This window comes from Amblyraja radiata, chromosome 1 (genome assembly GCF_010909765.2).
Source record: "Amblyraja radiata isolate CabotCenter1 chromosome 1, sAmbRad1.1.pri, whole genome shotgun sequence".
In the NCBI taxonomy this organism is placed as follows: Eukaryota; Metazoa; Chordata; class Chondrichthyes; order Rajiformes; family Rajidae; genus Amblyraja; species Amblyraja radiata.
This window is the reverse complement of record NC_045956.1, coordinates 182,972,092-182,986,055: the sequence shown is the minus strand read 5'-3', so window position 1 is coordinate 182,986,055 and position 13,964 is coordinate 182,972,092. Positions and strand designations below refer to the sequence as shown.

Genomic DNA, 13,964 nt, shown 5'->3' with positions numbered 1-13,964 from the left:
GAGCTTCCAGTGGAAGCGGTGGCGGCAGGTTCGTTGGTATAATTTAAAAATAAATTGGATAGGCATATGGATGAGAAGGGAATGGAGGGTTATGGTATGAGTGCAGGCAGGTGGGACTAAGGGAAAAAAGTTGTTCGGCACGGACTTGTAGGGCCGAGATGGCCTGTTTCCGTGCTGTAATTGTTATATGGTTATATGGTTAACCTACGCTGCACTCCCTCAATAGCAGGAAATAAAATCTGCCATCGTTAAAAGATCCAGCCTGCGTACAATTTGGTATGTGTAGGAAGGAACTGCAGATGTTGGTTTACACTGTAGACACAAAATGCTGGTGTAACTTAGCAGGTCGGGCTGTATCTCTGGAGAAAAGGGATAGGTGACGTTTCGGGCCGCGACCCTTTTTATGCCAATTTGGTATTGGAGTCAAGGCACACTCACATGAACTTCAAATACAATTTCCCCAAACTATTTTATGCTGTCACATCTTGTCAGCATTGGGCATGGTAGTTGTTGGTTGCACATTCTGTGGCCTCTCACTAAATTAGTACAGGATACAAGATAAAAGATAAGGGCGGCATGGTGGCGCAGCGGTAGAGTTGCTGCCTTACAAAGTTAATTCCCGGGATGGCGGGATTGTCATATGCTGAGAGAATGGAGCAGCTGGGCTTGTACACTCTGGAGTTTAGAAGGATGAGAGGGCATCTCATTGAAACATGTAAGATTGTTAAGGGCTTGGACACGCTAGAGGCAGGAAACATGTTCCTGATGTTGGGGGAGTCCAGAACCAGGGGCCACAGTTTAAGAATAAGGAGTAAGCCATTTAGAACGGAGACTGTGGAATTCGCTGCCTCACAGGGCGGTGGAGGCAGGGTCTCTGGATGCTTTCAAGAGAGTTCTTAAAAATAGCGGAGTCAGGGGATATGGGGAGAAGGTAGGAACGGGGTACTGATGGGGGATGATCAGCCATGATCACATTGAATGGCGGTGCTGGCTCGAAGGGCCGAATGGCCTACTGCACCTATTGTCTATTACCTAGCGCCAAAGACCTGGGTTCGATCCTGACTACGGGTGCTGTCTGTACGGAGTCTGTACGTTCTCCCCGTCAACTGCATGGGTTTTCTCCTGGATCTCTGGTTTCCTCCCACACTCCAAAGGCGTACAGGTTTGAAGGTTAATTGGTTTGGTATGATTGTAAATTGTCCCTGGTGTGTGTAGGATAGAGTTAATGTGCAAGATCGCGGTTCAGTGCCGACTCGGTGGGCCTCGGGCATGTTTTTTTGCTCTGTTTCTCTAAAAATAAATACCGTGGATTCCATGAATGTGGAAGAATGAATTCATGTTAACTGAAAAAACAAAAAATTCATCCTCATTCTATTTTAGAACCAAACCACCAACACCAAATAAGGGGTTATTGGCAGGAAACAAAGTGCTGGAGGAACTCAGCAGACCTGCGGAGGGAATGAACAGAAGCTGCTTCGGGTTCGGCACCCTATACTCTGTTTGCATTACTTATTATGCAAGTCGGGACCAATGAATGTAGAAGCAAAAAACTGCAGATGCCGGTTTATACCAAGATAAACACAAAGTGCGAAAGTAACTCAATGGGTCAGACAGCATCTCTGGAGGAAAGGAATTGGTGACGTCTCGGGTTTGGACCCTTGCACAGAATTCCAATGAAGAAGTTCTCTTCCTCTGTCTGACAGCAGTTCTGAAAGACCCTCTCTCAAAACTTACCGAATAGTGAAAGGCCTGGATAGGCCTGGATTTAGAAGGATGAGAGGATATCTCTCATTGAAACATATAAGATTGTTAAGGGCTTGGACACACTGGAGGTAGGAAACATGTTCCCGATGTTGGGTGGAGTCCAGAACCAGGGGCCACACAGTTTAAGAATAAGGAGTAAGCCATTTAGAAAGGAGACGAGGAAACACTTTTTTCTCACAGAGAGTGGTAAGTCTGTGGAATTCTCTGCCTCAGAGGGCGGTGGAGGCAGGTTCTCTGGATGCTTTCAAGATAGAGCTAGATAGGGCTCTTAAAAATAGCAGAGTCAGGGGATATGGGGAGAAGGCAGGAACGGGGTACTGATTGGGGATGATCAGCCATGATCACATTGAATGGCGGTGCTGGCTCGAAGGGCCGAATGGCCTACTCCTGCACCTATTGTCTATTATCTATTGAGTGGATGCTGAGAGGCTGTTTCCTGTCGTGGATGGGGGAGGGGGTCTAGGACCAGAGGTCAATTAAAGGACATTCCTTCAGGAATTATACGAGGAGGAATTTCTTCAATGATTGAATGGTGGAGTAGACTTGATGGGCGAGTGGCCTAATTCTTCGATCATTGATGAACTAATGAATTCTCACTGCTCCCCCTCTGTGATTCCTACTGCCCTCCGCCTCTACCATCCCGTTTTAACCCAGGCTCGCTACCACAGCCACGTGTCTTTCCTCGGCGCTTGCCAGCATCTCCATCTTGTGCCTCGTGACTTCCAACTCCAGTTCCAGAGTCAGTCTGCCGCTTCTCACAGCGGCTCACAATAGACAATAGGTGCAGGAGTAGGCCATTCGGCCCTTCGAGCCAGCACTGCCATTCAATGTGATCATGGCTGATAATGCACAATCAGTACCCCGTTTCTGCCTTCTCCCCATATCCCCTGACATGAAAGGACACCTTCCGTGTCCTGCGTTCCACACTGGCCGGCAGCACCAGGACCTCGTCTGGCTCCACCGCTAACCGTCTGAGGAAGGGTCCTGACCCGAAATGATTGACTTGATGGGCCGAACGGCCTAATTCTGCTCCTATCACATGGACTTATTCATTCACATGGACTCACAGAGAGTGGTGAGTCTGTGGAATTCTTTACCTCAGAGGGCGGTGGAGGCCGGTTCTCTGGATGCTTTCAAGAGAGAGTTGGATAGGTCTCTTAAAAATAGCGGAGTCAGGGGATATGGGGAGAAGGCAGGAACGGGGTACTGATTGGGGATGATCAGCCATGATCACATTGAATGGCGGTGCTGGCTCGAAGGGCCGAATTGCCTAATCCTGCACCTATTGTCTATTGTTTATTAGCATTTCAGCAATCTCAATGAACACACAAAAGTCTGCGATGACCTTCCCTTGACAAAGTCATGCTGACTGATCACATTATACACAGGTTACAGAGTGAGGATTAAAGCCGCAGGTCGTCCCCATTTCAGGAGCGCCAGACTCATGTGCAGCGCGGAGCTGCGGACAAGCATTTGGGAGAGCAGCGGGGATGGCTTTACCGGCTGTTGCGGGGCTGCAGGCCACTGTTCTTCACACCAGCTGGTGTTTAGACCCATCGGACGCAAGAAGAATATATTCTAGTTAACACATTGATGTCCATTTTGAGATGTCCAGAGATGTGCTGACCGGCCCAGGTCTTTTTAAAATCATCAGGAGCATTTCAAAATTTGGTTTAGTGTTGAGATACAGTGCAGAATCGGGCCCTTCGGCCCACCGAGTCCACGCCGACCAGCGATGCCCGCACACTAACACTCTCCCACACTCGAGACAATATACAATTTGCTTTCAGAGTTACTGGTTCAATAGACAATAGGTGCAGGAGTAGGCCATTTGGCCCTTCGAGCAAGCATTGCCATTCAATGTGATCATGGCTGATCATCCCCAATCAGTACCCCGTTCCTGCCTTCTCCCCATATCCCCTGGCTCCGCTATTTTTAAGAGCCCTATCTAGCTCTCTCTTGAATGCATCCAGAGAACCTGCCTCCACCGCCCTCTGAGGCAGAGAATTCCACAGACTCACCACTCTCTGTGAGAAAAAGTGTTTCCTCGTCTCCGTTCTAAATGGCTGAGACGAGGGAGAGGCCGGGCTGGGACTGGCCCTTGATGATGCTGCTGGCCTTGCCGAGGCAGCGTGAGGTGTAGATGGAGTCAATGGAAGGGAGGTTGGTTTGTGCGATGGTCTGGGCTGCGTCCACAATTCGCTGCAATTTTTTGCTGAACGGTTGGGAGAATGATCTGTTGGAATCAATCCAAGGATAAGCAGCCAGGAATCGGTGCTTTATGGCCCCTTAATACACTGTGACAAAGCAGCTCAGCACACCATTGATCTGAAGTGCTACCGGATGTTTACTGACTGCTTTTTAAAAAAAGTTATTGTACAAAGATAAAACATTCGGCATCTAAGATTATACAATTATTGTACAGCTTCATTTTTAACCTTATAACCTGAAAATGAAAGAAGAAAAGAAAAAGAGAGGGAAAAAGTGAGGTGAATAGATAGCTCGAAAAAGCACAAAGATTGTTTGTTAAAGGCACTCTGTACTTGCAGGCTTTTCAACTTGTTTTCAAGATGTTCCTTTCTGCCACAATTGCACCCTGCCTTTCACCATACCTCACTCCAATTCGGAACCTGTGGTGTGCATCCAAAGCTGTTTGTATTTGTTCGGTAGGGTACAAAACACTGGTGGGGGATGGCTGTGGGGAGGAGCATTTGGGCAGCTTCGGGGCTGGTTACAAATGGCCTCAGCTGCCCGGCAGTGGACTGCGTGCTCCATTGCAATGCCTGTTTTTTTTTAAAAAGACAGGGTTCAATAAGGTATTGTGGCTCCTATAAACTGCAAATGGCACATTCAGTGCCTACGTTAGATGCCAAGTGGATTTGCATAGTGTAACCGCAGATGAAAGGCTGTATTGTCACCAATGGTGGGAAATGGTGAAAGTGATGCTCCATCATACTGTGTGGCCTCAGTCTCTCCGTGCCTGGTCCACTCTACCCATCCACTGCATTATTCTGTAATGAGTGAACAGCAGGACGTGTCAGCCAAGGCATAGCGTTCGACAGCGATCTGAAGCTTTGCACGATAGCTGTAGTGTGTCTTTGCAGTGCCTGCTGATGCTATTTAATCTTGCCAGTAGTAATTATACGATTCATAGATTATTGGGTGAGGCAGCACTTATGGAGTGAAGGAATAGGTGACGTTTCGGGTCGAGACCCTTCTTCAGACTGAGAGTCCGGGGAGAGGGAGACATAGAGATAAGGAAGGGTGAGGTGTGAAAGGTAGACGGTCCAACACTTGTCCTTACATCATCACCTCCCTCACCACCTTGCAGGGATCTAAACAGTCCTTCCACACAGGGCAGAATCACGTACACCTCCTCCAAACTTGACCATTGGATTCTGGAGTATTGTGTGCAGTTTTGGGCTCCAAATTTGAGTAAGGACGTTCTTGCTATTGGGGGAGTACAGCGCAGATTCACCAGGTTAATTCCTGGGATGGCGGGAGTGTCATATGTTGAAAGAATGGAGCGACTGGGCTTGTATGAGAGGGGATCTTATTGAAACACATAAGATTATAAGGGCTTGGACATGCTAGAGGCAGGAAACATGTTCCCAATGTTGGGGGAGTCCAGGACCAGGGGCCACAGTTTAAGAATAAGGAGTAAGCCATTTAGAACAGTGATGAGGAAAAACTTTTTCACACAGAGAGTGGTGAGTCTGTGGAATTCTCTGTGCCAGGCCACAAACATCAAGCAGGACTCATCCCACCCTGCCAACCACCTTTTCACTCTGCTACCCTCTGGGAGGCGATTCAGGTCTCTGAAGGCTCGCACCGGTAGACTAAAAAATAGTTTCTACCCATGTGCGATAAAAGAGCTTAATTCCAACAGAGAACACTGGGGAAGCAAAATGTAATTCCAAGAAATGCAACATTCTTTTAAAATTCTTTTAAAATACTTATTTATTATTTTTACTAATAAGTGTACATATGTGTCAATGGTTGTTGTGTTTGTATTTTTTAACCGGAGGAGATGCAATGGAATTTTGTTGCACAGTATTGTGCAATGACAATAAACGTATTCATTCATTCATTCATTCAGAGGGCGGTGGAGGCTGGTTCTCTGGATACTTTCAAGAGAGAGCTAGATAGAGCTCTTAAAGATAAAGAAGGGCCGAATGTCCTACTCCAGCACCTATTGTCTATTGTTTCGGTGCTCTCAATGTTGCCTCCTCTACGTCAGCATGACCAAGAATAGACTAGGGTGCAGGAAAGAACTGCAGATGGGTCACACTGAAGATAGACACAAAATGTTGGGTTCACTCAGTGGGACTGGCAGCATCTCTGGAGGGATGGAATGGGGGACGTTTCGGGTTGTGACCCTTCTTCAGACTGAGAGTCAGGGGAGGGGGAAACGAGAGGTATGGAAGTGTAAGGTGTGACAACGACAGATCTCAGTCTGAAGAAAGGTCTCTATTCATGTGGCACATGTTTGGGACAAAGACCCATCATTTATTTATTCGCCTCTGTACTCCACAATTTGAGATTTGTGATAGAAAAAAAAAATCACATGTGGTTAAAGTGACAATAGACAATAGACGCGGGAATAGGCCATTTGGCCCTTCGAGCCAGCACCGCCATTCAATGTGATCATGGCTGATCATCCCCAATCAGTACCCCGTTCCTGCCTTCTCCCCATATCCCCTGACTCCGCTATTTTTAAGAGCCCTGTCTAGCTCTCTCTTGAAAGCATCCAGAGAACCTGCCTCCACCGCCCTCTGAGGCAGAGAATTCCACAGACTCACCACTCTCTGTGAGAAAAAGTGTTTCCTCGTCTCCGTTCTAAATGGCTTACTCCTTATTCTTAAACTGTGTGGCCCCTGGTTCTGGACTCCCCCAACATCGGGAACATGTTTCCTGCCTCTAGCGCGTCCAAGCCCTTAACAATCTTGTATGTTTCAATGAGATGCCCTCTCATCCTTCTAAAAGTGCACATTGTCAGATTTTAATGAAGGCCATTTTTATATATTTTTGGTTTCACCATCAAAAGTCAAAGTCAAAGTCAGGAATTACAGCAGTGTTTACACAGAGTCCCCCCATTTCAGGGCACCAACGCCATTCTCCTGCCTTCTCCCCCTAACCCCTGACAGCACCCGCACTAATCTATCTATCTCCGCCTTAAAAATATCCATTGACTTGGCCTACATCGCCGTCTGTGGCAATGAGTCCCACAGATTCACCACCCTCTGATTAACAAAATTCCTCATCTTCTTCCTAAAGGGACTGCGGGTGACGTAGAGGGAGCACCGTACCGTCCCCGATGCCCACACTACCCCTCAAAGTGCCATCAGATTACCAAAGATTTGCGATCATTCTCTCTGGCTTGTCCGACCTTCGATCTCTGCCCCTCCCCCCCCCCCCCACGAATGTCCGTGCCTGGCGTATGAGGAGGTGCCCCTTTCCTGGGCGACCCCCACCCCTCTTCCTTTGTGTCGCCAGGCACGAGGGCACCCCACCCTCACTGTAGGTCCGGCCTTACAGCGGGAGCGGTGGTCTCCTGCACGCCCGCCAAGATTACGGACCCTTCCCCACCCAGATCGAAGGCCGGCATTGGTCGCCAAGAGGTCACACTCGCCTTTGACTCATCACGTGGCCTGACTCCTGACTCCACATTATGGAGGGCACTGTACAAGGTCGTAAGGAATAGGAGTAGAATTAGGCCCTTTCGGCCCTACAGGTCTATTCCACCATTCAATCGTGGCTGATCTATCCCTCCCTCCTAACCCCATTCTCCGACCTTCTCCCCATAACCCCTGACTTGTTCAGACGTGATTCTAGCCCTGTGGCACAGGTCAGGCATGTGCGGTTGGCAATCATGTCAAGCGGTCCATTGCACACCATAGGTTCCATTGTGCACGTCTGGATTCCCTCATACATTAGTCATAGAGTCGTACAGTATGGAAACAGGCCATTCGGCCCCTTAGGTCCACACTGACAAGCAGGCAACCACCCACATTAACCCCAGCTTCCAGCACTTGGCCCAAGCACTCAATGCCGAGCAAAGGTTGTCTGCACACCTTTCATATGCTGTTAGAGAATCTGCTTCCAGCAGTCACTCTGCCAGTGGATATTTTTAAGGCAGAGATAGATAGATTCTTGATTAGTGCGAGTGTCAGGGGTTTATGGGGAGAAGGCAGGAGAATGGGGTTAGGAGGGAAAGACAGTTCAGTCATGATTGAATGGCAGAATAGACGTGACGGGCCGAATGGCCTGATTATGCTCCTATCACTTAAGATAGGAGCGGTTATAACGGACAATTAGCACTAACGGACACCCCCACACGATCCATTAGACACGCCAGAGGCAGGAAACATGTTCCCAATGTTGGGGGAGTCCAGAACCAGGGGTCACAGTTTAAGAATAAGGAGTAAGCCATTTACAACGGAGACGAGGAAACACTCTTTCTCACAGAGAGTGGTGAGTCTGTGGAATTCTGTCTCTCTCTCACTCTCTGTCTCTCTCTCCGTCTCCCTCTGTCTGTCTCCGTCTCTCTCAGTCTCTCGCTCTCTCTCTCTCGCACTGTCCCTCTCTCTGTCACTCACTCTCTCTGTCTGTTTGTCTCTCTCTCTCTCTCTCTCTGTGTCTCACTCTCTGTCTGTCTGTCTCTCTCTCTCTTTGTCTCTCGGTCTCTCTCTGTGTCTGTCTCTCTCTCTCTTTGTCTCTCTGTCTCTCTTTCTGTGTCTCTGTCTCTGTCCCTCTCTGTCTGTCTGTCCCCCTCTCTCTCTCTGTCTGTGTCTCTCTCTGTCTCTCTCCTTCTTTCTATCTCTCCCTCTCTGTCTATCTCTCTCTCTCTCTCTGTCTCTCTCTGTCTCCCCCTCTCTATCTGTCTCTCTCTCCCTGTCTCTCTCTGTTTCTCTGTCTCTCTCCATCTCTCTATATATCTCTATCTCTATCTTCCTCTCTCTGCATCTGTCTCGCTCTCACTCTCTTGTCTCTCTCTCTCCGTCTCCCTCTGTCTGTCTCCCTCTCTCTCTGTCTCTCTCTCTGTTCTCTGGATACTTTCAAGAGAGAACTAGATTGGGCTCTTAAAAATAGCGGAGTCAGGGGATATGGGGAGAAGGCAGGAACGGGGTACTGATTGTGGATGATCAGCCATGATCACATTGAATGGCGGTGCTGGCTCGAAGGGCCGAATGGCCTACTCCTGCACCTATTGTCTATTGTCCATTAGAGCAAGAGTTTACTGTAGTCTGATGAGCATCAATGCAAGAAATTGCAGAGAGTTGTGGATGTAGCCCAGTCCATCACACAAGAGCAGCCTCCCCCCACTGTTGACGCCATCTATATTTAATGTTGTCTCAGGAAAGCAACCAACCCTTGGGCCATGACCCCACAGACGAGCACCAGGCCCTAATCTCAAACTCCATTTCTGATTTCATCACTTCTGGCTGTCTGCGTTCCACAGCCTCCAACCTCATCGTTTCCCAGCCCCGCACAGCCCGTTTTTACCTTCTCCCCAAAATCCACACACAACTGCCCTGGCAGACCCATTGTTCCTGCTGCTCCCATCCCACGGGAATGATTTCCACGTACCTCGACTCCATCCAATCCTTCCTCGTTCAATCTCTCCCGACCTAGATATGTCCAAGATACCTCACGTGCCCTTCGTCCCTTTAATGACTTCCGCTCTCCGAGCCTCCGCTCCCTCATCTTTACTGTGGACGTTCAGCCACTCTACACCTCCATCCCCCACCAAGAAGGCCTTAAAGCCCTCCGTTTCTTCCTCGTCCACACAGCCATCCAATTTCCCCTCTACTAACACTCTACTCCACCTAGGTCCTCACCCTCAACAACCTCTCCTTTGACTCCTCCCATTTCCTGCAAGTCCAAGGTGTAGTTATGAATGAATGAGCAAGTTTATTGGCCAAGTATTCACATACAAGGAATTTGCCTTGGTGCTCCACCCACAAGAATGATACATAAAACATTAATAATAAAACATTATTGATTAAACATGTCGATTAAATAAAATACCAGAGCAAAAGGAGGCACAGATTGTTGTTTATTGAGTAGAGCTACTACTCGTGGGAAAAAAAGCTGTTTTTATGTCTGGCTGTGGCAGCTTTGACAGTCCGGAGTCGCCTTCCAGAGGGAAGTGATTCAAAGAGTTTGTGGCCAAGGTGAGAGGGGTCAGAGATGATCTTATCCGCTCACTTCCTCCGAAATTTCCGCCATCTCCAACGGGATCCCACCACTGGCCACATTTTCCCATCTCCACCCTTTTCTGCCTTCTGTTCCGCAACTCCCTGGTCAACTCATCCCTTCCCATCCAAACCACACCCTCCCCAGGTACCTTCCCCTGCAACCGCAGAAGATGCAACACCTATCCCTATACCTCCTCCCTCGACTCTGTCCAGGGACCCCGACAGTCCTTCCAGGTTAGGCAGAGGTTCACTTGCAACTCCTCCAACCTCATCTACTGTATCCGTTGTTCAAGATGTGGACTCTTATACATCGGCGAGACCAAACGCAGACTGGGCGATCGTTTCGCGGAACACCTTCGCTCAGCCCGCCTGAACCAACCTGATCTCCCGATTTGATTTTCCTTCCCATTCCCACACTGGCCTTTCTGTCCTCGGTCTCCTCCATTGGCAGAGTGAGGCTAAACACAAATTGGAGGAACAGCATCTCATATTTCGCTTGGGCAGCTTACAGCCCAGTGGTATGAATATTGATTTCTCTCACTTCAGGTAGCCCCGGCATTCCATCTCTCTCTATCCCTCCCCCACCCAAGTCACACTAACGTCTGAAGAATGGTTTCGGCCCGAAACGTTGCCTATTTCCTTCGCTCTATAGATGCTGCTGCACCCGCTGAGTTTCTCCAGCATTTTTGTCTACCTCACACTAACCCTACAAACAGCTTACAATGGCCTGATTCCTTTATCCATTACTTTTTTACATATCTTTCATTCACTGTTCTTTATCTCTCCACATCACCTTCTATGTCTCTCGTTTCCCTTGTCCCTAACCAGTCTGAGGAAGCGTCTCGTCCTGAAATGTCACCAATCCCTTTTCTCAAGAGATGCTGCCTGAGTTACTCCAGCTTTTTGTGTCTATCTTCGGTTAGGCAGAAGTTCACTTGCACCTCCTCCAGCATCTGCAGTTCCTTCTTACACACAACATAATCAAGGACCCTTTTTCTTCCCAGCCATTCACTCTTCTCCCCCCATCAGTCGGGCAGAAGATATAGAAGCTTGAAAGTACATACTACCAGATTCCTCCCCGTCGCAGATTCCTGGCCTACTCCTGCACCTATTGTCTATTGTTCACAATTCTGCTCCTATGACCTATCACTATCTTTAAACAGGCGGTGATAGACAATAGACAATAGGTGCAAGAGTAGGCCATTTGGCCCTTCGAGCCAGCACCGCCATTCAATGTGATCATGGCTGATCATCCCCAATGATAAACCATCCTCTTCAGTTGTGACTGTCCTTCAAATATAAGCATTCCCCATGTGCGGCCACAGTCAATGGGTGTAAAACATGAGTGGATTCTCACCGCTCAGCCACATGACGGAGTCCTCTGTGCGAATCTCCAACTTCCCCACACTCTTGACCACGGCCCGATTCTTGCCCTGGAAATCAACCGCCGTGGCTGAAAACAGCACTCCGTCTGGAAGCAAACACGCAGAGGAAGGAAATAATCAGACAGTCGCCAAATGTTTGCATTCACCTGCACTTACAGAAGCCACAAAACAACACAAGTGCACGAAATCAGAGTCTTGAACGGAACACATTAGGAATGAGTAGGGAGGGGCGGCCGCGGTGGTGCAGCGGTAGAGTTGCTGCCTTACAGCGCTTGCGGCACCAGAGACCCAGGTTCGATCCTGACTACGGGTGCCGTCTGTACGGAGTTTGTACGTTCTCCCCATGACCTGCGTGGGTTTTCTCCGAGATCTTCAATTTCCTCCCACACTCCAAAGACGTGCAGGTTTGTAGGTTAATTGGATTTGTATAAATGGAAATTGCTCATAGTGTATGTAGGATAGTGTTAATATGTGGGGATCGCTGGTCGGCACGGACTCAGTGGGCCGAAGGACCTCTTTCAAGAGAGAGCTGGATAGGGCTCTTAAAGATAGCGGAGTCAGGGGATATGGGGAGAAGGCAGGAACGGGGTACTGATTGGGGATGATCAGCCATGATCACATTGAATGGCGGTGTTGGCTCGAAGGGTCGAATGGCCTACTCCTGCACCTATTGCCTATCGTCTATTGTTTCCGCGCTGTATCTCTAAACTAAACTAAACCTGCAGGTGCAGGTTCAATCCGGATATAGTGGCTCAGGCAGAATCTCTGGAGTTAAGGAATAGGTGACGTTTCTTGTCGAGACCCTTCTTCAATCTATTCACCTATTCCTTTCCTCCAGAGATGCTGCCTAACCCGCTGAGTTACTCCAGCTCTTTTTCTCTAACATTGGAAGTGAATAAGATTGTGACACCCCACAGCAGAATATGAAAACCAGATTTTTTAATTGAGTATTGACATGTTTATTAAATAATTGGTATATCTGTAAAATGTTGTTTTTATGTCGCCAGGATAGATTTAATATTTTACAAAATTGTTTAATCTTCATCAAATATTAATTCAAAGTGGAAATTCCTGCGTGATAAAACTAAATGATTAAAATGCATGTCGTGCATTGGAACAAAGTTAGAGAAGTATCAATCGTGAACCGACAGTACAAATGTACCTCTACCGTTTTTAAAGTGTGATCGGCATGGTGGCGCAGAGCTACTGCCTCTCAGCACCAGAGGACCGGGTTCGATCCCGACTACGGGTGCTGTCTGTACGGAGTTTGTACTTTCTCCCTGTAACCGCGTGGGTTTTCTCCGGGATCTCCGGTTTCCTCCCACACTCCAGGTTTGTAGGTTAATTGACTTCTGTAAATTGTCATGAGAGTTTAGGTTGGAACTAGTGTACGGGGTGATTGTAGTTCAGCATGGACTTAGAGGTGTTTCCATGCTGTATATACGAATTAAAAGTTGGACTTTCCTAGACGTTGTATTTTTAATAGATTTTTAAAGGCTCTTTTTAAAAGAAAAAATTGTTTCTCAACATGAACCTGCATTATTAATCTTGCAATATTAATAAATCATCAATGCCTCAGCCCAGCACTTTAACTCCCCTTCCCATTCCCACACTGACCTTTCTGTCCTGGGCCTCCTCCATTGCCAGAGTGAGGCCCAGCGCAAATTGGAGGAACAGCATCTCATATTTCGCTTGGGCAGCCCAGCGGTATGAACAGTGACGTCTCTAACTTCAGATAGCCTTTGCTTTCTCTCTCCATCCCCTGCCCCTTCCCAGTTCTCCCACCAGTCTTACTGTCTCCGACTACATAGTATCTCTGTCCCGCCCCCTCCTCTGACATCAGTCTGAAGAAGGGTCTGAACCAGCGATCCCCGCACACTAACACTATCAATAGACAATAGGTGCAGGAGGAGGCCATTTGGCCCTTCGAGCCAGCATCGCCATTCAATGTGATCATGGCTGATCATCCCCAATCAGTACCCCGTTCCTGCCTTCTCCCCATATCCCCTGACTCCGCTATTTTTATATAGCCCCTGACTTCGCTATCCTACGCACATCCTGTATTCTTTAAGATGTTTAATGGTTCTTTTGAAAAGAAAGCAATGTTTCTCAACATGAACCTGCATGGTTAATCTTGCAATATTTGTAAACCGTCAATGAAAACGCATTCTCTTACTTCTACTCCATATCTAGTATCATCAGTGGTTTTGATTTTCTTGTGTCGCTCTGTTTTTTTGTTTAGGTTTAGTTTAGTTTAATTTAGTTTAGAGATACAACGTGTAAAAACAGGCCCTTCTGCCCAATGAGTCCGTGCCGACCAGTGATCCCTGCACACTGACACTATCCTACACACACCAGGGGCAATTTGCAATTTTACCAAGCCAACTAACCTACAAACCTGAAGAAGGGTCTCGACCATTCCTTCTCTCCAGAGATGCTGCCTCACCCGCTGAGTTACTCCAGTATTTTGTGTCAACCTACAAACCTCCACGTCTTTGGATTGTGGGAGGAAACCGGAGATCCTGGGGAAAACCCACACAGGTCACGGGGAGAACGTAGAAACTCCGTACAGAGAGCGGCCGTGGTCGGGATGGAACCCGGGTCTCCGATACTG

The 13,964-nt window shown here is 48.0% G+C and overlaps 1 protein-coding gene and 1 non-coding gene across 3 annotated transcripts in view; both read right to left on the bottom strand.

The window, feature by feature from the left end:
* Positions 1–13,964, bottom strand: part of sema4f (ssemaphorin 4F) — a 146,345-nt gene that overhangs the window by 47,857 nt on the left and 84,524 nt on the right. For both annotated transcript variants that reach the window (XM_033035806.1, XM_033035817.1), the window contains exon 6: positions 11,323–11,436. In XM_033035806.1, the coding sequence (XP_032891697.1) occupies positions 11,323–11,436 (114 nt within the window). The remainder of the gene's footprint in view (positions 1–11,322; positions 11,437–13,964) is intronic.
* LOC116983697 lies at positions 7,104–7,415 on the bottom strand. The gene has a single exon (XR_004414788.1). It is a non-coding gene; the product is annotated as a small nucleolar RNA U85 (small nucleolar RNA).